The sequence below is a fragment of the Labrus mixtus genome, chromosome 23 (genome assembly GCF_963584025.1).
Source record: "Labrus mixtus chromosome 23, fLabMix1.1, whole genome shotgun sequence".
Lineage (NCBI taxonomy): Eukaryota > Metazoa > Chordata > Actinopteri > Labriformes > Labridae > Labrus > Labrus mixtus.
Window position 1 is genome coordinate 6,796,966 of NC_083634.1, and position 23,852 is coordinate 6,820,817.

At 45.5% G+C, this 23,852-nt stretch overlaps 4 protein-coding genes, 1 long non-coding RNA gene and 1 other non-coding gene across 6 annotated transcripts in view; 5 read left to right on the forward strand and 1 right to left on the reverse strand.

The window, feature by feature from the left end:
- Nucleotides 1–14,078, forward strand: part of LOC132958863 (uncharacterized) — a 29,075-nt gene extending 14,997 nt beyond the window's left edge. Inside the window, exon 3 of the long non-coding RNA XR_009666848.1 lies at nt 14,016–14,078. This is a non-coding gene — a long non-coding RNA (uncharacterized LOC132958863). The remainder of the gene's footprint in view (nt 1–14,015) is intronic.
- mblac1 (metallo-beta-lactamase domain containing 1) lies at nt 2,215–4,568 on the forward strand. The gene is made up of 2 exons (XM_061031942.1): nt 2,215–2,682; nt 4,174–4,568. The coding sequence occupies exons 1-2, from the start codon at nt 2,257–2,259 to the stop codon at nt 4,411–4,413; spliced, it is 666 nt and encodes a 221-aa protein (XP_060887925.1). The 5' UTR covers nt 2,215–2,256; the 3' UTR covers nt 4,414–4,568.
- Nucleotides 8,327–11,805, forward strand: tm4sf21b (transmembrane 4 L six family member 21b). Its single transcript, XM_061031037.1, has 5 exons — nt 8,327–8,650; nt 10,738–10,803; nt 10,971–11,119; nt 11,199–11,385; nt 11,607–11,805. The coding sequence occupies exons 1-5, from the start codon at nt 8,459–8,461 to the stop codon at nt 11,607–11,609; spliced, it is 597 nt and encodes a 198-aa protein (XP_060887020.1). The 5' UTR covers nt 8,327–8,458; the 3' UTR covers nt 11,610–11,805.
- Nucleotides 12,679–12,750, reverse strand: trnaw-cca (transfer RNA tryptophan (anticodon CCA)). Its single transcript has one exon. It is a non-coding gene; the product is annotated as a tRNA-Trp (tRNA).
- Nucleotides 14,079–15,449: 1,371 nt separating the features above from the next.
- Nucleotides 15,450–20,871, forward strand: LOC132958857 (lysophosphatidic acid receptor 4). Its single transcript, XM_061031937.1, has 2 exons — nt 15,450–15,544; nt 17,758–20,871. The coding sequence occupies exon 2, from the start codon at nt 17,764–17,766 to the stop codon at nt 18,700–18,702; it is 939 nt and encodes a 312-aa protein (XP_060887920.1). The 5' UTR covers nt 15,450–15,544; nt 17,758–17,763; the 3' UTR covers nt 18,703–20,871.
- A 424-nt stretch (nt 20,872–21,295) lies between these two features.
- gal3st4 (galactose-3-O-sulfotransferase 4) overlaps nt 21,296–23,852 on the forward strand; it is a 20,951-nt gene continuing 18,394 nt past the window's right edge. Inside the window, exon 1 of the mRNA XM_061031936.1 lies at nt 21,296–21,385. The gene's annotated coding sequence lies outside the window, so the exon portion shown is untranslated. The remainder of the gene's footprint in view (nt 21,386–23,852) is intronic.

Sequence of the window (23,852 nt, forward strand, 5' to 3'; positions counted from 1 at the left end):
TTTGATTTCTCAGAGCTGGGAGTGTTTGTTTTTCTGACAGTCGAAGTTTAAGGATTTTAAATCAAACATTAAGAGAATCAAAATCATTTTCAGAGGGAGCTCTATAAAAACATCTCTGTATGTATGTAGGTCTAATCTTTATGATTCTGCAGGTTCAAAGGTCGTTCAAATCCAACAGGAAGTGGGTCAACATTCAAACACTTCCTGGTCTGAAATCAATCTCTATAGAGATAATATAACAGGCGGTGTAGTAGCGCGATCATCTGGACTGGACAAGAATTACAATTACTTCTCAAATATTGAGAAAAAGATTTCATCAATATCACAGTCGACATCGAGATGTCTGAATATCAGCTCTGCTGAGAGTCGGTCTGAGGATCATTATTTTACGTTCGTCCTTTGCACCACTTTAAATTTGCCTTGAGAGATTAGTGTGCTCCAGGACTTTCTTTGGATCCCGTCTGAGAGAAGGAGTTCACTGAATTATTTTTTGAAGGGTCGCTTTGGGTCAACTGGAAGGTCGGGGGATCGAGCCCCAGCTTCTGCAGCTCCTTGGGAAAGACAATTAACCCCAAGTTGCTCCCGCTGCTTCTACAGTGGTGTGTGAATGTGTTGGATAAGTTAATACTGATGGACTCTTTACGCAGCAGCCTCTACCATCAGTGTGTGAATGTGTATGAATGGATGAGTTAATACTGATGGACTCTTTACTCAGCAGCCTCTACCATCAGTGTGTGAATGTGTATGAATGGATGAGTTAATACTGATGGACTCTTTACTCAGCAGCCTCCACCATCAGTGTGTGAATGTGTATGAATGGATGAGTTAATACTGATGGACTCTTTACTCAGCAGCCTCCACCATCAGTGTGTGAATGTGTATGAATGGATGAGTTAATACTGATGGACTCTTTACACAGCAGCCTCTACCATCAGTGTGTGAATGTGTATGAATGGATGAGTTAATACTGATGGACTCTTTACTCAGCAGCCTCTACCATCAGTGTGTGAATGTGTAGGTTTGACCTGCGGTGTAAAAGAGCTTTGAGTAGTCAGAAGACTAAAAAAGAAATAAACAAGCTCAAGTCCATTTACCGTAAATACAAGTCTTAGGCACATATACAGATATGGGTTAGGTAGTTAATATATATATATCTATACATGTGTTTTTTTTATAACCATTAGTTGCAGATAAACTCCTGCACACTGTCTTTATTGTACAAAAAGGTTGATGTTTTTTATTGTTGTTGTAATTTAGACGGTGCTCTCTCTCTTCCTCTTTAGGTTAAAAATATAAGATTTTTTGTTAAAGCTTTGTTTCTTTTTGATGCGATCGGTCATTAAAATCACAGAGATCGTGTTGAAAAGTTTCAAAGTTTCAAAATGCATGACCTCCTAATCATCTCTCCAGAAGCTCAACAACATCTGTTCTTTAAAAATAAAAATAATCAAGAAATAAAAAATGTTTTTAAAGAAGTGCAAAGTCCAGATATTTGTAGGCTATTAAATTGAAACATAAATAGCTTCAATAAATATCCATGTAATTGCCCCTTTCTGCATTCATACAATAATATATCAATAGTCATTCATAATTTGTCCGGCTCAATACCGCACAATACAGCCAATCAGAGCAGACGATACTGGTCTGTTAAATACCTCACTTTTCTTTTTAAGGCTGGACGCCAAATTCCCAGATTTACGAAATTAAAGTAAGGCGGCTGTGACTCTGTGGTAGAGTCTGTCGTCTCTTAACCGTTGGGTCCGATGTGTCCGTGGACAAGACACTTAATCCCAAGTTGCTCCCACTGCTTCGGCTGCAGCATATGAATGGATGAGTTAATACTGATGGACTCTTTACTCCGCAGCCTCTACCATCAGTGTGTGAATGTGGAGGTGTGACCTGTGGTGTAAAAGAGCTTTAAGAAAATACTTTTTTGAATGGTTGTGTATGTGACTTCCTGTGCTTCTGCAGCCAGCCTCTAGTGGACCCTTGAGGAACTGCAGGATTTCACACTAACTGCTTTGTTAGATGTGTCCTTTGTTCCTGTTAAGTTGGGGAGCTGTGTGTTTGTGGCATATTTAAATGTAAATGTAAGATAAATAAATATAAGCACATGTTCGTTTGATTTTTATATGAACACGTGTTCTCAACCCGCCCTCCGTACCTGTAGGTGGCGGTAACATAACAGAGCCTATTGCTAACCGCCATCATTTCTAAAGTAGAAGAAGAATAGCTCTTCCTGTGTAGTTTGTTGTGATGAACCGGCACGACCATGATGCGGTCTGTACCGGGGTACAGACGCTCCCTCTCCTGGACTCGCAGACAGTCTTCCCCGGTGTACCGTACTCCGTGTCAGTGCTCAAACCGGGGTACTGCCGCCCTCAGCCGGACGGCTCGTTCACCGCGGACGGGACCGTCTCCCTCATCACCGGACCCCGGACAATCCTGGTGGACACCGGGGGACCGTGGGACCGGGACTTTCTGCTGAAGGCCCTGAAGGACCGGGGTCTGGATCCGGAGGACGTACAGTTGGTTGTCGGGACTCACGGACACTCAGACCACGTGGGAAACCTAAGTCTTTTTCCGCACGCGCTTATGATAGTGGGCTATGACGTCAGCGAAGGAGACACGTACCGTCCAAACAAACTGTCTGAGGGAGAGGCCTACGTCATAGACGAGCACGTGAGTTATTATTATTATTATATTTAATGTAAACACACAGGGAGCCTTTAAAGTGGGTGTTAACACGCTCTCACCTGTCCCTCAGGTGTGTGTGGTTCACTGTCCCTCAGGTGTGTGTGGTTCACTGTCCCTCAGGTGTGTGTGGTTCACTGTCCCTCAGGTGTGTGTGTGGTTCACTGTCCCTCAGGTGTGTGTGGTTCACTGTCTCAGGTGTGTGTGTGGTTCACTGTCTCTCAGGTGTGTGTGTGGTTCACTGTCTCAGGTGTGTGTGGTTCACTGTCTCTCAGGTGTGTGTGGTTCACTGTCTCTCAGGTGTGTGTGGTTCACTGTCTTAGGTGTGTGAGGTTCACTGTCTCTCAGGTGTGTGTGGTTCACTGTCTCAGGTGTGTGTGGTTCACTGTCTCTCAGGTGTGTGTGGTTCACTGTCCCTCAGGTGTGTGTGTGTGGTTCACTGTCTCAGGTGTGTGTGGTTCACTGTCTCTCAGGTGTGTGTGGTTCACTGTCTCTCAGGTGTGTGTGGTTCACTGTCCCTCAGGTGTGTGTGTGGTTCACTGTCCCTCAGGTGTGTGTGTGGTTCACTGTCTCAGGTGTGTGTGGTTCACTGTCTCTCAGGTGTGTGTGGTTCACTGTCCCTCAGGTGTGTGTGTGGTTCACTGTCCCTCAGGTGTGTGTGGTTCACTGTCCCTCAGGTGTGTGTGGTTCACTGTCTCTCAGGTGTGTGTGTGGTTCACTGTCTCTCAGGTGTGTGTGTGGTTCACTGTCTCAGGTGTGTGTGGTTCACTGTCCCTCAGGTGTGTGTGTGGTTCACTGTCTCTCAGGTGTGTGTGGTTCACTGTCTCTCAGGTGTGTGTGTGGTTCACTGTCTCAGGTGTGTGTGGTTCACTGTCCCTCAGGTGTGTGTGGTTCACTGTCTCAGGTGTGTGTGGTTCACTGTCCCTCAGGTGTGTGTGGTTCACTGTCCCTCAGGTGTGTGTGGTTCACTGTCTCTCAGGTGTGTGTGTGGTTCACTGTCTCTCAGGTGTGTGTGGTTCACTGTCTCAGGTGTGTGTGGTTCACTGTCCCTCAGGTGTGTGTGGTTCACTGTCCCTCAGGTGTGTGTGGTTCACTGTCCCTCAGGTGTGTGTGGTTCACTGTCCCTCAGGTGTGTGTGTGGTTCACTGTCTCTCAGGTGTGTGTGTGGTTCACTGTCTCTCAGGTGTGTGTGTGGTTCACTGTCTCTCAGGTGTGTGTGTGGTTCACTGTCTCTCAGGTGTGTGTGGTTCACTGTCTCTCAGGTGTGTGTGGTTCACTGTCCCTCAGGTGTGTGTGTGGTTCACTGTCCCTCAGGTGTGTGTGTGGTTCACTGTCTCAGGTGTGTGTGGTTCACTGTCTCTCAGGTGTGTGTGGTTCACTGTCTCTCAGGTGTGTGTGGTTCACTGTCTCAGGTGTGTGTGTGCTCACCTGTCATGATCTGAACAGTGTCGTTCTAACGCTCTCTCCTCGTTCCCTCAGGTGTGTGTGGTTCCCACTCCGGGACACACCTTACAGGACGTCAGTGTGCAGGTGAAGGGAACCTCAGCGGGCACCGTGCTCGTTGCGGGGGACTTATTTGAATGTTGCTCGGACGAGGACAGCTGGAGGGACCTGAGCATGAACACTGCAGTACAGGAGGTCAGCCGCCAGGAGGCGCTACATACCGCTGACGTCATCATCCCCGGGCACGGCGTCCCGTTCAGAGTCCTGAGGAGCTGATGAAAAAAGACGGGACGGCGTGTGGGCGGAGTTTTCACCACACGGACAGAATCTATCACGCCACAGACAGAAACACTCGCCATCTCTCATGGAAGTCTCACACACTCTGAAATGTTTTGTCCCCGTAGGAGGAAATAACCTTGACCTCATCAAGCGGCGGGCTGCTGATAACAGATAAGACGTTCTCTAAATGAGTTTAGACGAGTGTTTACTTTATACACTCAGAAACTCTCTGCTGACTCTGTTTCACCGCCTATCAGTCACCGCTCACTCTGAAGGAGCTGAAGCTTCTCTCGTGTTTTTAAAGATTCATTAAAATGAAATCAAAATAAATTATTTTAATCGGTGATAAAACTTAACGTATCCTCCTGACTCTGCAGTCACATGAACTCATGGTCGTTACACTCTGTCCTCTAAGGCAACACGCCTAAATAAGACGCCTTGTTTATCAGTGAATTATGGCTCGGATCAAATGTGAAGATAGTGAGGGACACGACAAATACACACACACACACACACACGCACACAAAGACACAGACAGGCGTGGCTCTGCGTGGTGACGCCTCTCTATCAGCGCTCATGGCGTGCTCTGATAAGACTTCCTGGGGAGGTGAACTCATGCTCAGGTAGTTCAGAGGAACTCAAGAGTCAGCGAGGCTGAAGGTGACGCTGTGACGTCAGAGCGCCGGATCTGTCAATCGTTCTGACAACATTTAAAGGTTTAACACGTTGATTTATTAACTTTAATCACTGCGGGTTAGATCACTTCCTGTCACGTCCGTGCACTTCCCTCCTCGGCTAACGGATCTCTCGCCCCTTTCATTTCCTGTCGGCACTTTAAAAACACCTTAAAAAACCTTCATTCATCCGTCCAATCGTACAATGTCGTCGTAGAAAACAACATGCACGCAACCCCCGAGGCGAACGCTGCGGCCCGCTGCATACGACACATTGAGACCTCGCTTGTCACGTGGTCTTCCTGCTGCTTGTGGCCGCGAACCGTGGCGTGTACATTTCCTGCCTGGCCTCACAGACAGCTGTCAATCACAGCAGCTTTTCTTTAAGCCAAATGGGTGGAGATTCAGAAACTACATTAAAAATATCTCAAGATTTCAGTGTTCTGTCGTATAAGAAGGTATTTCTATATTAAGAAAAAGGCGCCATGTTGTTTCCGCTTTGAATGGCGGGGAAAATAGCCTTTCCAGAATATCCAATCAAAAGGTGCAGCTCGCATTGCACTCATGAATATTGTTCACTGAAGTTCAACTCTTGTCCCGCCCCTTTCTCGTGTCTCGCGCCTGCTCGCCAAGCATCCCATAATCCTCCAAGACCCAGACATTTAGGGATGGAGACCAAGTCAAGACCAAGACCAAGACCAAGGCAGGGAGAGACCGAGACGAGACCAAGACCATAAATATCTCTGAAAAACCATCATCTTGTGTGCAGGGGGCGTGTCACTCACTTAGACTGTAACACCGGGAAGGTTGCGGCCGTAAAGAGGCGCTTTCCTTCTAATCACAGTTATGACGTCAGCGGTGGTCTTGACCGGTCTTGATTTAAAACCACAATCACACACCAGCCAGTCTGAGACCGAGTAAAAATACTTTCAATTCCGAGACGAGACCTTCAAAAACTGGTCTCGAAATTGGTCTTGAGACCAAGACTAAGACTAGTTCTGTCTCAGACTGTTCCTAGAATAAGACGAACGAGAGGAAGGGATGATGAAGGAAGGAGGATGGATGAGAGGAAGGTCAGGAGGATGGATGAGAGGAAGGTCAGGAGGATGGATGAGAGGAAGGTCAGGAGGATGGATGAGAGGACGGAGAGTGGAGTGGGACGGCTCGGTGTAAGTCGGCTTGTCAGGTGATTGAAGGAGTGGTTTAGGCGTGGTCCTGCTCCCGAGCCTAAGTTAATAAATGACCTTTTTTTGTCACAAATTCAGGAAGTTCTTGTAACAAACAGGAAGATGCACACGGCTCCCCCCTCTGATATATGAAGTCGTGTTTCCCTTCAGTGGGTTATATAACTGTGAGGCCGTTGAAGTTTATGAGCTTTTATTAAACTGAAAAACTTTTATAGTCTCATCGATGTTATATAAAGCTGTGGGGCGTACCTGGTACTACCACTCTGACTGACGAACACAGCCACACACCCTCAGGATCAAAGTGTGTGTGTTATCATAATGAGAGGACAACCCTCAGCAGAGAGTCACAGAGAAAACCCCCCGAGGGTCATAAAGCACACGTTTATAGATTATAATAAGAGTTTAAGAAAGAAAGCGACCTGCAGATTTCAATCTCAGAGATTTTATGATAAACATTTTGACCAGGACAACATCTCTACGTGTCTTACTCTATCTTTAAAGGTCACATATGATGCTAAATCCACTTCACCATGTTCCTCTAACACTAACATGTGTCTATAGTCCGTCTACAAAACCCCCCAATGATGACGAAAGTCCATCCTCTCCGCTCAGGCCTGCAGACAGAAATGAGTGAGCGGGCGCTCCACAGACTGATCAACATCATTAAACTAACGCTACTGTTGAATCAGTAGCGTTAGCCTCCTAGCTAACATCTACCTCCTCTGCCTGGCTCTGATCAGCTGTTGGAGCTTACTGTTGCCAGGTGCAGGTCCTGGCGTGGCGACACCTGGCCAAAGATTACTAACAGTTAAGTTCAATGGGCTCTCCCACTAACACTTTGTTTGTGTGTGTGTGTGTGTGTGCGTGCGTGTGTGTGTTTATGATTTGATTAGCTTATCAGTGAATTATGGCTCCTTTTAAATGTGTAGGAGGTGAGGCTGGACTCTAACTGACATCTGAGACACACACACACACGCACACACACAAACACAGGTGAGTCCTTGTTGCCTAAAGTCTTATCTTTTCGTGGAGGTTAAGTTGAATATATTGATTCCAAAGAAGCCCTCTGCTGATCATTTCTTGCTTTAAATTGGCAAAAATTGCAGCCGAACTCCGGCACACTCCTGCAACAATGGCAAAGTAACGATACGGCCATTTTGGACGCCCCTCTGTTTGCCAGATATGAGAGCAGTTATCAGGTCAACAGGTGTTACAGTGATGGAAGCGGGCAAGAGAAGTGGTTCAGATAGAAGTGATTGTACCCGACCTAAAAAGCCTCTGCATGTTTCTAATAAGCTCCACGAGCAGAAACGTGCTCAAACTAGGATCAATATTGGAGATGCTTAGAACTTAGAGAGAGGTTAGAACACAGAAAGGTTTACAGACCGATGCAGAGCTGGATAAACACTGAAGCTTCAGTGTTCACCACATGGTGACCTGTGAGAGCATCTACTCTAGAGAGGTGGGGGGGGGGGGGGGGGGGAGACAGCTCTCTACAATGTTTAGAATTTGGACTGCAGTACCCATTTTAAACACTAGGTCAGAGTTACAGATTGCTCCTTTAAAGATACAATAGGTTAATGAAATAACAGATTGTATCGTTTTAAAACACGCTGTATCAAAAAGTATTTGATGAATAGATGACTCATTAAACTTGATTTACTCTGTTATAAAGCTGCAGTTCCTCCCGTGTCCAAATAATAACTCAGTTAATGTGTTTGTAACAGGCTGTTTAGCTTTTAGCATGTAGCATCTGCTAACCCCTCCTCTTCTCCAGCTCCAGCCCCTCCTCCAAATATTGTCACTTCTGCCTCCAACATGGCGATGTTTAAAATGACTTAAGGCTTGGGAAACAGGTCGTCTTCATGAGAAGGGTTAACACTGTTGTCTGCACTCTGATGTCTTTTATGGCCTAATGGAAACACACACCCACCCATGACATAGTCCGGGTCGTAAAGGGGCCGATAAGCCGGCTTCATATCCTTATCAACTAAAGCTCCACCTTTACTCGCTCCACCCTGCGAAACCTCCGACATATATTTAAACTGATGATCCGTTCTCCTCCTCCGACACCTGAAGCTGCTCCTCACCTGTGACCGCTTTGAGCCGGAAGAGGACCTGCGGGATTTTAAACTCTTTTTTTTTTCCCTTTTTGAGAGCTTCTTTCGATCAGCAGACATCATGTGTACGGGAGCGTGCGCCAAGTTCATCGCCGTGCCCCTCTACGTGCTGGCCCTGGTGTCGGTGATCTGTAACATCATGCTCTTCTTCCCCGGCTTCGAGACCAAGTACGCCTCGCCTGACAAGGACGGGAATGACAAGCTGACGGAGGAGGTCAAATACATGGGAGGCCTGATCGGAGGAGGCATCATGGTGAGGAGGTTACAGTCAGTGTGATGATGGAGAACAGCTCGAAGCATCAGCACACGTTTGATTAAGTTACTAATATCCGCTCCCTGATTGGCGTTTGTCTCACGGCGTTACAGTTTTTAGGATTGGTCTCTCTCTTCGCCTCAGCACAATCTATAAAACTGAATTATTATCCTGCTTAGTTTACATTTATTTTCAGGATTCATCGATCATTTTTTCGGTCGATGAAATAATCCAGAAATGTGAATCAGTGTTTTCCAGAAGCCGGAGGTGATCCAAAAAGTTCATTTTGTTTGAAAGGTAGAGTAAAATATTCCCGTTTAACCAACCTGCACACAGAGTTTAGAGCTGTTCTCCTGAACTCGTCCCTCAAACGAGGAGACCATGAAGTGCAGGTTCACGCGCGCATTGATTAGATCGACTTCGTCCCTGAGTCACCTGGTTGCGTCCTCTACAGGTGTGTCAATATTGATCTGCACATTCGGCCTCCTTAATGACTAAACAGACACCAACATGACCTTTGACCTTTCTGATCCTCTACCTCTGGTTCAAGTTTGGTCGAGTGAAGACGATTAAAAATCTTGATGGAAAGATCTTTAGAGAAAGGACACGTCGTGATGCAGTCGTCCTTTAACGTGCAGCTCCCTGAGACGAGACGGATTAGTGACATCACTCAAACCTTTACGGGGGTCGATGTTGTTTTAACCTGAATAACAGGAACTTAAAACATCAAACAGCAAACAGCATTTAGCCGCTTTAAAACAGCTGTTTAACGTCGTGTTTGGATCTGAATCTGAAGGAGAGGAGCAGGTTTGTTCAGATTTAACCCTCTAGAGGGCGCCGTCTCACAGCCGCCACAATCTAAGCATCTGTCAGACCAGCGACAAACAGACAACGTCTTTTAACCCTTTAAAGACTGAACTCTCCTGATCAGAAACCAGTCCCCACCATTTCAATTAATCCAAACTCTTTACATCCATAACGATCCACGGACTGATTCAACAAACTCCGCTGACCTTTTGATGACACCTCATAACAGCCAATGGGAGCCTTTGTTGAAAGGAGGTGCCACCCCCTGTTCTGACGGCCAATCACACGCGACTGTGCCGATGACTGACGTCTCTTGTATGCAATAAAATCCTCCGAACATGGATCTGCTGCTTCTATCGATACATCGGGGTGATTTCTTCATGCACACACTGAGGAGACGATTTAAAGTAAAGTATGAATAAGTTTAGATTATACCGAGAGAGGCGATGAGTCATCAGTTATTTAAAACAGACAAATCTATGTAGTATTAGACATTAAACACCCCCACAGAGCTGGAATGGAACGATCCTCGTGCTCGACTGAGAGACCATACGGGGTCACCACTAAAACTCTCAGACAGCTCAGCTGACGAGTCAAAAGTACTATGACATCACACATTGACCTTTGCTACCGTTCTTTTGAGTGAGCGTAGCGATCATCGAGAGTTGAAGTTGACTTGGAGGCGGAGACGTCTGGCTGCAGATGTTTCTGCACGCTGTATTCATGGCTGTGGGAGATCTTAACAAATATTTGCTGTTTATATTTATTTAGTTTTAATGGGTTTTTTTTTTTAGAGGAAAATAAAGACCTGATGGAAAGAAGACAGATTCGGACCTGAGCCGTCCACTATCTTTAAACCACTGTACGTGGGTGTGCACGAAATAACCGCTAGACTCCTGGCGCCCCGCGTCTTTGAACGTTAAATGACTTGTCTTTATTTCATTTGTACATTTGGCTGCTCGTTGTTTGTCAGAAACTCTGAAAAAAATGATTATTTTTTGGTAAAATAGAAAATAAATAAAAAGTTTAATCTGCAGGAAATGCCTTTTTAGTTTCAAAGTAAAAGTAGTTTCCAAACAGGAAGTAAAGCAGAAAAACACGAGATTAAAAATAGTTTGATATCCTTTAATAAAAACAAAACAAAAACTGTTCATAAGTTTCTGTTCACCTTTTATCAATAAGAGATCAGAGAACAAGTTTAAATCTCAACTGTTCTGACCCCACCTTAACAATGTTATCTCCCTCTCTCTCTCTCTCTCGCCCCTCTCTCTCTCTCTCAGGTCCTCATTCCTGCCATCCACATCCATCTGACCAGTGCCAAGGGCTGCTGTGCTAACCGCTGCGGGGTAAGTCTTCACAGTATAATATTTATTTTATCCTCACATATCCTGCTCCTCTTCAACCAGTTTAAATAAGTCTCATGACGATGACTTCCTGCATCCTGATCGTCACTTCGGAATAAACACGTGAGGTAAAGTCATGTGACTCAGACTGCGCTCTTCTTTCTCTGCAGATGTTCCTGTCCATCGGTTTCGCAGCAGCCGGTGTTGTCGGCGCCATCTACAGCCTGAGTGTTGCAGGTCTGGGTATGGCTAACGGCCCGATGTGTCTGTATCTCAAGAAGAACCTGATCCCCACTTGGGGGACACCTTTCGCCAACAGGTACCTCGAGTCCTCACTGTGACGTGTGAAGCTGTTAATGATCGTCTTCTCTCTAACGCTGCGTCTTCATCCTCCACAGCTCCGGGGACTACCTGAGCGATAAGGACATGTGGGACATCTGCATGGAGCCCGAGAACGTGGTGGAGTTTAACGTCGGGCTCTTCTCCACCCTGCTGGTGGCCGCCTGCCTCGAGCTCATCCTCTGTCTCATCCAGATGGTCAACGGGCTCTTTGGATGCATCTGCGGCACCTGCGCCGGCAAAGAGGTGAGACGAGAGCCGAGCGAGAGCTTTTCAGTCAGACGCAAACTAACCAGACTTTTGAATCTAAAGATTGAGACCATGAACGTGTTACTGAGGGAATAAACCCACTGACCAATAGAAGCACTTTATCACAGACCTCCAGGGTCGCCCCCTGCTGGACGTTAGGGAGAATGCAGGCTTCAGTCTTTAGACCTAACGTCCATCTCTCTGTTTTCTCTCAACAGTAAGCTGAACTAAAACTCATCCCAACACCACGAAGAAGAAACCTGAAGGATCATCTTCATCATCTTCATCATGATAATTCGTGGATATTTACTAATTCTTCTCGGGCGACTTCGATCACTTCCTGTGGATGTTTTCTGTTATTGTGTCTGTACATTTTATTTGTTAAAAGTGTTTTTTAATAAAGTATTAATGTCAAAAGTATCGTCTCTCCTCGTTGTCACCGATGAAACTTGAATATATAATAAAGAGCTGCAGACGGAGGATTTAAAGGGATATCATTAAATACGTTTTAGTTACAGTTTAATCGTTACTGTTGATGCTTGGAGCGGCCATGTTGGATTTTAACTCAGACAACTGAAGGTTCTCCGAGTTCTTGACTTCAAGGGGCGTTCCTGATGACGTATCAAAGTGATAACTCAGTTTCGACTTCCCAGATCAAGTGGAACAGACTATCAATCGAATCAAATTCTTAATTTTAGACTCATAATTATGATTTATAACAAAGATTATGGCTTTCTACCCCGAAAATTCTAACTAAATATATTATAATAAGGATTTTTATTCCAATAAGAGTTTCTTCTTGTAAGAATTATGACATTTTATGTCCTAATAATGACATTATATGTCAAATGTATGAACTTTAATTTAAAAGGAACGTTTTTAGATCATGAAAAAATGAAATATTAATCAATTAGGACAACAATTAGTCCATTTATCCAATAATAATTATAACATTTATCTCATAACTGTGACTTGTGTCTCACATTTCTTACTGTTCCAAACATTAAATAACTTTTAATAATGACTTCTTATGTCCCAGTTATTCATTCATATCATAATTAGGACTTTATTCTAACCAAATCCAACTTATGACTTACTAATATTTATCTTTTTTACGTTTCCCAGGTGTTAAAAGTTCATATTTATTTATATTTATTTACCTGGTCTTTATTTTGGTGCCAATTCTTCACGTTTTAAGGTTTTTTCTGTTTGTCTTTTAAAAAAACAAAAACATCGATGTGTAAGCAGAAATTAACGAAGATCTAAAAACTTTCAGAAAAATAAAAAGTTTGACCCCGACGTGATTTGAACACGCAACCTTCTGATCTGGAGTCAGACGCGCTACCGTTGCGCCACGAGGTCTCGGCTCCTTTTCCTGTAACACCTAAAAATATAAACCATGACCTCCTCTGTTTTCTGAACCTTATGACCGACGTCTGTTTACAGTCGAAAAATAAACTGACTTCATCCTAAATCCTCGTAAATATAAACCCTTGTTCAGAGACCTCACGTCACAGAAACGTTAACATTTATGGTCATTACAGCGAAACATGTTGTTCCCTCTTTAGCCGCTAGAGGGCCCCCTCCTACCACATACTCGTACTTTATTAATCCAGAGGGGTGACAGCTGCTCTGACACACTTTAGCAGCAGAAATACAGTTATATAGGCCTAAATATAAATAAAATAAGGAATTTAATTAGGAGGTAAAGGGATAAGCACCAGAAAGAGAGATGTGTAGACGAAACTATTAATGGACTGATAATTGAATATTGCACGGTTTAAATAAATCATGAATAATGGAGGAGTTTGTTTGGGGTGAAGTAGCCCACAGATCAGACAGAGTGTTTGACTCTCAGAGGGAGGAGTCATAGAGTTTGTTGACCTGCTGTGGCGTTCTGTGGTGCATCATGGGGAAATGAGTCTTACACTGAATGTGCTCCTGTGTCTGACCAGCACGCCGTGGAGTGGGTGGGTCCCCCCTACCTGTCTGAGCTCCTCCTCGATTTAAAATACTCGTTCAGGGAGTCAACTGGTTCTTTTCTGATTTCACACCTGACGACACCTCCTTCCAATTAGCGTTGACTGAAGCTGACAGATCTCCGCTCTCTCCCTGTGCTTCTTCATCGCCAGCTCTGACCTGCACCCTCACTCAGCCCCGCCTCCATCCAGCATCCACCTGTCAGCTCCCCCTGGGGAGTTTCAGATATCAGCCCATCACTCCTCAAACTTCTGCATGGAAATAAAAACTGCGAGGAGCGATGAGGTCGGAGCCGTGACACCAAACACAAGCTATGTCCTGCATGATCAGCTCCTCTCTCACGATCAAACTTTTTGGATTTCCTAAAAAGAAAAAACAAATCTGCCCATCCAGCTAGCTTTAGCTTGCTAAGCCAAACTAGCTGAACAATCCTTGGGCTCAGGTTTTCTTAGCTTTTTCTGTTCCCTCCTCGATGGTTGCCGATGAAAATTCTCAAATTCAGACACGTTGAAATGGAGGCAAGTTGACGCAAGTTGAAATCGACGAGAAATTGCAACGACGGAAATTTTCGGCGAGTCGGACGGAAATGAAATCACATGCACACACGCTTGTGTGAGTCATGTAAAAAGTCCAGTTAGCAATGTTAGCACCAGCGCTACTTGGGTTACGTCTGCCATCGCACTAATCTCATGTAAACTAAAGTGACAGCAGAAACCGGCGCACAGCGTGACGTTACAAGAACTAAATTCTGTTTTCCCCGTCTACACAGAAACACCTTAAACAGAGTTTCTGAACATCTTCACCCTGGAATGAGTTTTACTGAAGGAGAGTTTACAGAGAACTAAAACACCAGTCAAAGGTCAAAGGTCAATATGCACAGAAAAAGGTACGCCTGTGTGGACGAGGACTCAGGCGGTGAAATGTCTCGGAGCATTCTGAAAGCCGCTTTAACATCTTTATAGACCGTTTTTGTGTTTGCATGTTTAATCTCCTAAGACGAGGAAGCAGAAATAACGTTTCTCAAAGCGAGTCAGAGTTTAAAGCATGAGCGGTGAGAAAAAAGTAATTGAAGATAAGAAGAAGAACAGGTGAAAGTTTGTATATAAAAACAGAATCTGAACCTCAAAAAGACCAAAAGAATAAACTGCTCTGATATCATGAAGATGTGACTAGAGGTGTGAGTTTGTGTTGGCCGCTCTCACTCCGTTTTCACATCTGCACTCCTGAACATTTCAGATAACTTCAGGCGGACTGCTCCAGATACTCTCCTGATCTGGTCGTTCACACATGCACCTCACAGCAGGAGACTATCCCTGTCAGACAGGAGGGGGGACGGGCTCTCCTGAGGTAAGACATTAGCATACAAAGCCACAGAGTCCTCTATACGACTCTATATAATGAGAATATGTGTCTTTCTATCAATGCTACGTGTAGTTGAACAGAATCTCAATGTGAACTAAAGAGTGGAGAAGAACATACTGGAGAACAGGAAACATAATGCAGCAGGTTCATTAGAGCACGGAGATGGTAGAGGTGGCGTGCAGACAGTCTATGGTCGTGCAGCGATCACAGGGAATAAACGTTACCACCCCCTCCCACTCGCTCCAGGTGAATTCTCCTGATTATATCCTGCTGCGTTCTCACATCAGCTCACTCTGACTTTCTGCAGAATAAATACGAGGAGGCTGGAGGAGAAACTCCGGGTGAAGAGAGAAACATTCAGCTGTTTGTGTGATCACATGACGCTCAGCACCAACACTTCAGGAGGTTTTCTGAAGGTGTGAAAACTCTATTTGTGGATTTTCTTTAATTCTGTAAACTGTGTTATTAGATGTGACCTGCAAGCTACGAGGAGAGAAAAACATTTATCCGATGGTCTGAATGAAAGTATTTAATCACATTGATGTTCAAGTCTGGAAGTTTGGGAAACGTTTTCTTATTTGGGAAAATAAAAAAAAGGAGAACAACTGAGCACTGCTGCTTCATTTCCATGTCAGTGTGTAAGCGAACGCAGCAGAAAACACACACGCAGCAGAAACATACAGGGTGTGTGTGTGACACAAACAGATCTTAAGATTGGTTAACTTCCTGTGTGTGTCTCTCATATCTTCAGAGTGACTGAGCTTTCAGTTTGACATACAAACCACATCTTCATCATCCTCTGACCGTCCTGCAGGTAAAGACAGAACAACTCCTCTCTAAAATACACCTGGAAAATCTGTGTGTGTGTGTGTGTGTGTGTGTGTGTGTGTGTGTGTGTGTGTGTGTGTGTGTGTGTGTGTGTTTCTGTGTGTGTGTGTGTGTGTGATTTACAGTCACAGATCAAACTCTGATGATGATGTTGAAACTTGTGTGTGTGGGTCATTTATGGTCCTCTGATGATGATGATGATGATGATGGTAACGTGTGTGTTTCTGTGCTTGATTATTTTAAAGTTTATTTTTAAGGATTCCATCAGAGAAATTAATTCGTACAAATGTTGTATCTTTCATCACTAGAAGTACACTGATTAACACAAGTCTTATCAAGCAGATATCCTTCTCTCCTTTGAAGGATGTCTGTAAACTAAAAGTCAAAATCAGACCTGTTTCTTCAGAGGAAGCTGTGTACCAACAGCAGTGAGAAAACCAGACCAACTTCCTCTAAAATACTCAATGAGGTTCAAAGAGGTGTTTTTAAAACCTTAATGCATGTGTGCAAACTTCAGCAAAAAATTACTTTTATTCTTAATAAGATTCACAAGTGACTGGACCGACGCTCTTCCAGAATCAATGTTTAAGTGTGATCTTTAGATTGCAAAGATTAGAGCCCGACCGACTAATTGTCCAGGCGATAATCAGTCCCATGTGGTCTAAATGAAACATCTGTGCTGTGCTTTGTTCAAAATATAACATGAATCAAGCACCAGAGGAGGTTTGTGACCCTGTAGAAACCAGCTCTCTCAGAACGCTCCGTTTTGATGTGTGTGTCTCTTTAAATGTGATGAGCCCCCCTGAGTTTTCCCGGTAGACATCACTCCTTTGTAGCGAGAATAGAAATGGCGGACCTGCGCAAAAGTTTTGTTCTAGGCTGGGGGAGGAGTCCATGAGTGGAGATAACAGGGGAGGAGAGGGGATTTTTTTTTTACCAGAATACCACTGTGACATCACAAGGAGAGCACATTTGAAACGGAGCATTTTTCTCTGTGTTGTAAGACTTATGCAGACCACAAACAAAGGACTGGATGGATTTATTTCACATGTTGTGGGTCTGTAGACACTCAGGTTACCCAAATATATGTTCAGAAACACTGTACAAGTGGATTTATCAACATATGTCCCCTTTAAGGCCCAGTCCCTTCCACTAGCCTGGTGTTGCTGCATGATTTGACAAATAAAGGCAGCCCTCGATCAGTGACCCCGATGCATGTGGTGTTAAAATAGTTTGTGGGTAGCGCTCGTCTGTGTAGGAAGGAAAGGCAGGAAACTGCTTCGGGCCCCAGGTGGGTGTGGGTGTGGGTCTCTGTGGGTTTTTTTTAGCACTACTTTAGTTGCTCTTTGCAGAAAAGGAAGAAGAATGTGACAACCTCAAGTGTTTACATACAAAACTAAATGTGGGAGTGCAGAGCGTGGTCTGGTGGTTAACTTTCCGACAACATGTTAAGAGGTGTGACCACAATCTTCAAAGCGGGCAAGCCAACCGGTGGCTCCTTTAGTGCAGGTAATTCTCCACTCTCTCTCTCTCTCTCTCTCTCTCTCTCCCCATCTCCATCTTTCTCTCTCGCCCTCCCTCTCTCTCTCCTTCTCAACAATTTCTCATACGTGCTGAAGTGTTTCCGAGAAAAACAACCTGACCCACAAAGCCCGCCTGCAGCCTCTGCAGATCTATGGGTCTGTGTCATGCTGATGGTGGAGAAAACAGTTTGACCTCCGCCCTCTTTCTGTGCTGGGAAACAGAATAATCAGGGTCAGAGTTGGGATAAGATGGCCGACTGTAAGGTAGGGAAAGGCAGGCAGGTACGCAAAAAGGCGAGAAAAAGATCGAGGTCATGTTGGCAAAAGATGGCCGTCATGTAGAGCTTAGATCGGGCCATAAAAAACCCAGCCCCGACCCTTCCCGAGCCCGTGCACGTTCTGTCCAAGCCCGGCCCGATGCAAGCCTGAATTATGTATTTAAAAACAAAGCCCTTCCCGGCCCGAGCCCGGAGTCGGGCCTCAGGTCCCGTAGGGCTCGGGTCGGGTTGCAGACCTCTACCGCCATGGTACAGCAGATGTAGGGAGGAGATGGTGGTCATAGCAAAAGTCTGGAAAAGATTGGAGATCGTGGTCTCTGCTGTCAGGGTTATGAATCGTGAGAAATGTAGAAATGATTCCCATGACCTCGTGTTCTGATCCGTCTTTTACCTTTCAGGACATCATGTCCAACAGCACCTCCCTCAACGAGAGCGCCAACCACATCGACGTCGTCCCGGTGAGCATCTACTCCTTCATCTTCATCGTTGGCATCCTTCTGAACCTCGTCGCGCTGGTGGTTTTCTGCGGGAACGGCAGATCCAGATCTCAAACTGTCGTCTACATGACCAACCTGGCCATCGCTGACGTGCTGTTGATCCTCACGCTGCCCATGAGGATCTACTACCACCTGGGGCATCATGACCTTCCTCAGCTGTTGTGCAGCATCATGGGTTTGGTCCTGAAGGCCAACATGTACAGCAGCATCTACCTCCTCATGTGTATCTGCTGCGACCGCTGCTTGGCCGTCACCCTCCCCATGTCAACGGGCGTCCAGGAGGCGAGGAAGAAAGCGCCCCTGATCTGCATCGGCATTTGGATGCTAACATTTGGTGCCAGTGTTCCAATCTATCTCTCCAAAGAAATCCATTTCAATCAAACTCAGTGTTTCGACAGTCTTCCGGTCTTCGCCATCAACCATATCGTGGTCCTGCCCACGCTGTTCCTAGGGTTCGGGATCCCGTTGGTGGTCATGCTGATCTGCTCCTGGTTTCTGGTCCGAGCTGTCCGACGGAGCACCGTGGCCCAGACCAACCTGGTGGACAGCTCGAAGATCTCAAAGATGGTCATCACCAGCCTCCTGGTCTTCCTCGTCAGCTTCCTCCCGTACCACACCATGCTGCTCCTCCTGTCCCAGAACCCGAACCACGACGGGATGCTGCACGCTTACCGCTACAGCCTGATGGTGGCGTGCCTTAACACCGTGCTGGATCCTGTGGCTTACTATTTCACAGCAGACACCTTCAGGAGAAAGGTGGACATGGGTGTCGTGTGGAGGATGTTACCTTTGAACAGTCAGAGCTCGGATTTGAACCGGAGGAGCAGGATGCCTGGAGACGGCTAAAGACCTCGCGAGGGACTGGCGCCCTACGATGGCAGTTACACAACAAAGACTGAACTGTACTTTTTAAATTTAACATTTTGGAAAGGATGATTCTTGAATTCCAGCTGAGGAAGCTTTGAGTTAATAATTGTATTCAGGAATTTAAATTATGGTTATTAGTGCTGATTCAGCAAAGTCACGTTGCTAAACTAATCTCTGAAGCTGTGTTTAGACTAATCTTCAAATACGTGTTTGTATGTCCAAACAGAATCTGGCAAGGGACTGGGTTTTCAGGGTTTTTGGGGCTTTTGGTGGATCATCCAAATGCTTTGGCAGTTCATGTGGAGAACAATCCTGGCTCCTGTCAGTCCTGGAAGTTTGCTTTAATTCACCTTGCCTGTCCCGTGAAGCAACCCCTTGTAGAACTCCAAATTCTTCTTCTCTTCTGAAGTTGGTAGCTGCACTGAAAACAAAGACAGCCCACAGAAAAGGAAGTCTCGGTTGGAGGTTCATTATCACAAATAGCTGCCCACGAGAACCGATGTGTTCTGAGATCCTGTGAAATATATGTACAGTATGTGTGTGTTTGTGTGTCTCTGTGTGTGATTCACTGTGTGTGTGTGTGTTTCTGTGTGTGTGTGTGTGTGTGTGTCTCTGTGTGTGATTCACTGTGTGTGTGTGTGTGTGTGTGTGTGTTTCTCTCTGTGTGTGTGTGTGTGTGTAGCAGTGTGACCTCCTGCTTGCGTCTGCTTATTTTAAAGATGTAGCTTGTTAATGTTAATCGTTAAAGTTCGTGATGTGTGTGTGTGTGTGTGGTTTCCTGTATGTTCACCAAAACATCAGACATACAGGCGCTCATTGCTAGTTCCCACGTGAAATCAGCACAACGCTGTAACCTGGTTTTGATGTCCTTGTAAAGAGCGCCCCCGTGTGGCTACACGTGTGCATGCTTTCATAGAGAAAAGGATCCATGAAGTCAGGCCTGCAGGACGAAGGACAGCGTACTTAAAAACATAAAGTTTCTGTAAACTCTGCTCAAATACACACTCTCTCTCTTTCTATTTCTCTTTCTCTCTCTCTCACACACACACACACACACACACACACACATACAAACACACACACACACACACACAAGAATGACATTAAATAGACATGCCAGCGGCTTTGGCTCAGTGGTAGAGTCAATCGTCTCTCAACTGGAAGGTCAGTGGTTCAATCCCCAGCTCCAGCAGCCACATGGCCGATGTGTCCTTCAGCAAAACACTGAACCCTGAGTTGCAGAGGCATATGAGTTAAAACTCATGGACTCTTTTAGGTCCTGACACACCAAGGAGATCGGCCCCCTGACGGCCTCTTTTTTGGTTTGGTTCAGGAAAACCCCTTGAGCCGCTGTAGTAGCCATGCTTTCAGCCATTAGTGCGGTTTCTCTTTATTTGTCACAGTTGGACTTCATCCTCACTAGGTCTTTGCCGTCTGCTTGGTGTGTCAGGGCCTTCACACCCTAAGACTAAAAAAGAACTAAACAAGCACAAGTCCATTCACCATCAACACAACCTGCTGTTGTCATGGTGATTTCTGACATTGTCAATCGGAGAGCCTGAAGTCGAATACTGACTACTCTTGTAGCCATCCATGGGGCGCTTGTGGAGTAGTGGTTACTGCGCGCGCCCCATGTATGGAGGCTATAGGATTCCAAGTGAGCAGTCCAGGTTCAAATCCAGCCTGTGGCTCCCTTCTCACATGTCATTCCCCTCTCTCTCTCACTGCCTTCCAACTCTATCCACTGTCCTATCTCTCAATCAAAAGCACAAAAGCCCCAAAAAACAAAAAAAACATCCATTATCTACAATGCTTCTCCTGTTCGGGGTCACAGGGGGGCTGGCATTGGGCGAGAGGTGGGGTCACACCATTGTTCTCCAGTCAGTCACAGAGCTGTGTTAAACACTTGGTCACAAAATATAAAGCAAATCTGGAAACTGGAAATAAAACTGAATCCTCACAGAGGTTCTGTGCTGCATGCTGCACAGACTGAAGTATGACAGTTTCTACCACCTGCTCCACATTGTGCACATGTGATGACCTGTTTTATTGCAAATGTTTGTCCTGACTTGAAGCACTTGGGGGCATTCTCCTGATTGTAAAGCATTCAAAGTTGCATTTCTAAAACAATAAACATGATGAAGTTTATTTTATTGAAATGATATTAAATCATCATATCAGCAGTCATGTTAGCTCAGCTTTTACAGACCTGCTCAAAACCTGCTGACTTCTCGTGTGAGAGGGAGAAGCAGGAGGGGGGAGGAGGTGCGAGCTAAGCCGGAGGCAGTGCCAGCCTGGGGGAGAGGGAGGAGGAGGGGGAGGAATCAATGAAACACCGCGGAGATTTCAGATGAAGCTCCTCGCCGCTCCGGACTGAGAGGACACGAGATAATTCTGCTTCTGATCGCACCGTTACACCGTGTGACGCTTTTTTTCGTGTCCGAGAGCCGAAGCTGAAGCCCGGGGAGTTTACCGAACTTCATCCGCCGTCTGCGGCGCCAGCTCCTGGGAGAAGCTGCAGGTCTGACCGGAGCAGGAGGAACCGGGGGAGTTTATTCCAAAGTGACCGGAGCAGGAGGAACCGGGGGAGTTTATTTTTTTAAAGTGCACCGCTGTGGTTTTTATGAAACAGTCCAGAGAGAGGAGACTTTGAGACAGAAAGGTGAGTCTATTTCATCTTCAAATGTTTAACGGTAAACTGTGAGACCGGGACGGCGGAGTCAAGCTAGAGAAAACACCGGAAACAGTTTCCCCTTTCAAAATAAAGCAGTATAAAGGGAGTTTAAGCCACTGTGGGCTTGAGTTTTTTTGTTTTTTTTAAAGATTAATCCGTCCTTCATAATAAGATTTAATGTAAAAGAAAAGGATCAGAAAGTTCTTCCATGTATAAACGATCTCTAGAAATGGTTCTCAACTGGTGGGTCGGGACCCAAAAGTGGGTCGCAAAGGGTTTTAGGACTAAGAAATTGGATATGTTAATATCGGCCGATATTATCGAATAAGTGTCAATGTCAGGTAGACTTTTATATTCACCATCTCCTCTGAAGGACGCTTGTCTACATCTGAGATTTGAAGGTAAAGGAGAGTTTTGGGGGAGTATGACGTACAGCTCACGGGACAATCTTTAGATGTGTACAAACAATAACGTCCTCAGCAGAACGCCACTTCAGTGATGTTTACAGATACCCAGAGGAGAATCTGTCACCACATAAACATGCAAAACAAAATGTGTTAAATAATCGTGATTAAAATGTTTCAACGTTGGACAGCCCTAGTTGAAAACACAAGTATACAGAAGCCGAAGTGGAAATGCCTCAAAGCCTTTTTATTTTACTCAACTGTCCCGTGGTCAATTATTAATTAATTCAATCAATTAATTAATTTCTTCAGATCTCAAAATGTAACAGGACAGCTAGCGTCGTTACCGCTACTCGTCATCTACCTAAACGTGTTTGTTCCCCTCAGACAGAAAGAAGCAGCTCATGATTTCAGATGAATATGATCAAATACGTTTTATTGTAATCTTTGTGTCTTCTGTTTTGACCCTTCAGAATGCCGTCCACTGTAATTCTTGTCTTGGTGGTTTTATTTTGAAAGGTGTGACTGGAAGTCGCCTATTTCTTTTTTTTGTATTTGTCATTGATCACGGATGAGAGACACACACACACACACACACACACACACACACACACACACACACACACACACACACACACACACAGCTCTTCAAGGATTACTGTTCAGGTATTTAGTCCAACAGATTTTAGTGGGTTAATCTTGTCTGGCTGACCCCAAGCATTAGTGGACCAGGGTAAAGCTAATTTGTAGTCCAGGGTAAAGTTAATTTGTAGTCCAGGTTAAAGCTAATTTGTAGCCCAGGTTAAAGCTAATTTGTAGTCCAACTATTCACCTGTTGTCAGAAACAGGCTCTCCCTCTCTGCTGCACCGGGCTGAGTGTCCGATGTTGGTTGTCAGATTTAACCGCCCCTCCACTCACTCGACACCCCGAAGCTCTGATTGGTTTGAGCAGCTGGCGAGCCGACTTCGCTTCGTACCTCGGGTCAAGCGTTTTGACTTTGCCAATGAGCCGGTTGTTCTGGGAGCAAATATACTGAACCTGATTCTCTTTCTTTTCGATCGAGGTTCATGTTGAAGTGGCGTTCAGCTGCAGTATCTGTCGATGCTGCAACGCTAGCTTGCTGCTCTCGACATTTGTCTCCTGGCGGTCTAGTCATGGACTGTGGAGAGCTGTGACAACATCCAACTCTGCTCCGTGTCTTCTTCAGGCCCTTTTGGAGCGACACATCACCTCCACTGTCTATGTTTTTACTCAGCTGTTCTTCTTTCTGATCCGACATCGTGGTGACTGGCGAGTTCGCGTGAACACACGAGTGAGTGACATGTAATGCCGGTAAACAAAGGTGGGCGCCACATTGTGTGACCATGACACGGCCTCTTTTTACTCATTGACCATGGGTAATAGAGAGGACTGGCACCTGTTGAGGAGTCCAGATACGCAGGAAAAGGTCCTGAACGCAAAGGGTTCAAAACTAGAAGTGGCGTTCCTGCGTACCGGAGCGTCCCGGTCCACATAACCATCAGATCAGGAACATTTCAGGGGCAGCCCACATTAAATGTTCCTCAAATGCTTCAGGAGTGTGAAAACAGCTTTATCTATTTTCACTGTCATTACACACAGAGACCACCAGGGGGCGCCAAAGTGCATCAATCTGAATTGTTCCTTAATGTTACTTTAACTGTGAGTACAGTGCCTTTTGCAACACGGCCCAGATAGCTGATTTTAACCCAGGTCCCACCTAAAGTTTAACAGTCAATCATAGTTTTGACTTTTTGGGTCGGCCAACCAGAGGTCAAGGGTCGCCCAGGTCACCCTGTGCCTCGCCCTGGATCGGCCCCTGGCTACACCAGATGTTGCTCCACAGCAGCTCATAGCTCCGCTTCTCTCCGGGATCATAGACATTAAGGAGGGTGAACATGAGGAGATGAAAAGAGGAGAGGGTGAACATGAGGAGATGAGGAAAGGAGGAGAGGGTGAACATGAGGAGATGAAAGGAGGAGGAGAGGGTGAACATGAGGAGATGAAAAGAGGAGCAGAGGGTGAACATGAG

Coding starts and splice junctions, on each gene's coding strand:
- mblac1 (XM_061031942.1), top strand. CDS start 2,257: ATGAACCGGCACGACCATGATGCGGTCTGTACCGGGGTACAGACGCTC. Junction 2,683..4,173: donor CCTACGTCATAGACGAGCAC/GTGAGTTATTAT, acceptor TCGTTCCCTCAG/GTGTGTGTGGTTCCCACTCC.
- tm4sf21b (XM_061031037.1), top strand. CDS start 8,459: ATGTGTACGGGAGCGTGCGCCAAGTTCATCGCCGTGCCCCTCTACGTG. Junction 8,651..10,737: donor TGATCGGAGGAGGCATCATG/GTGAGGAGGTTA, acceptor TCTCTCTCTCAG/GTCCTCATTCCTGCCATCCA. Junction 10,804..10,970: donor GCTGTGCTAACCGCTGCGGG/GTAAGTCTTCAC, acceptor CTTTCTCTGCAG/ATGTTCCTGTCCATCGGTTT.
- LOC132958857 (XM_061031937.1), top strand. CDS start 17,764: ATGTCCAACAGCACCTCCCTCAACGAGAGCGCCAACCACATCGACGTC.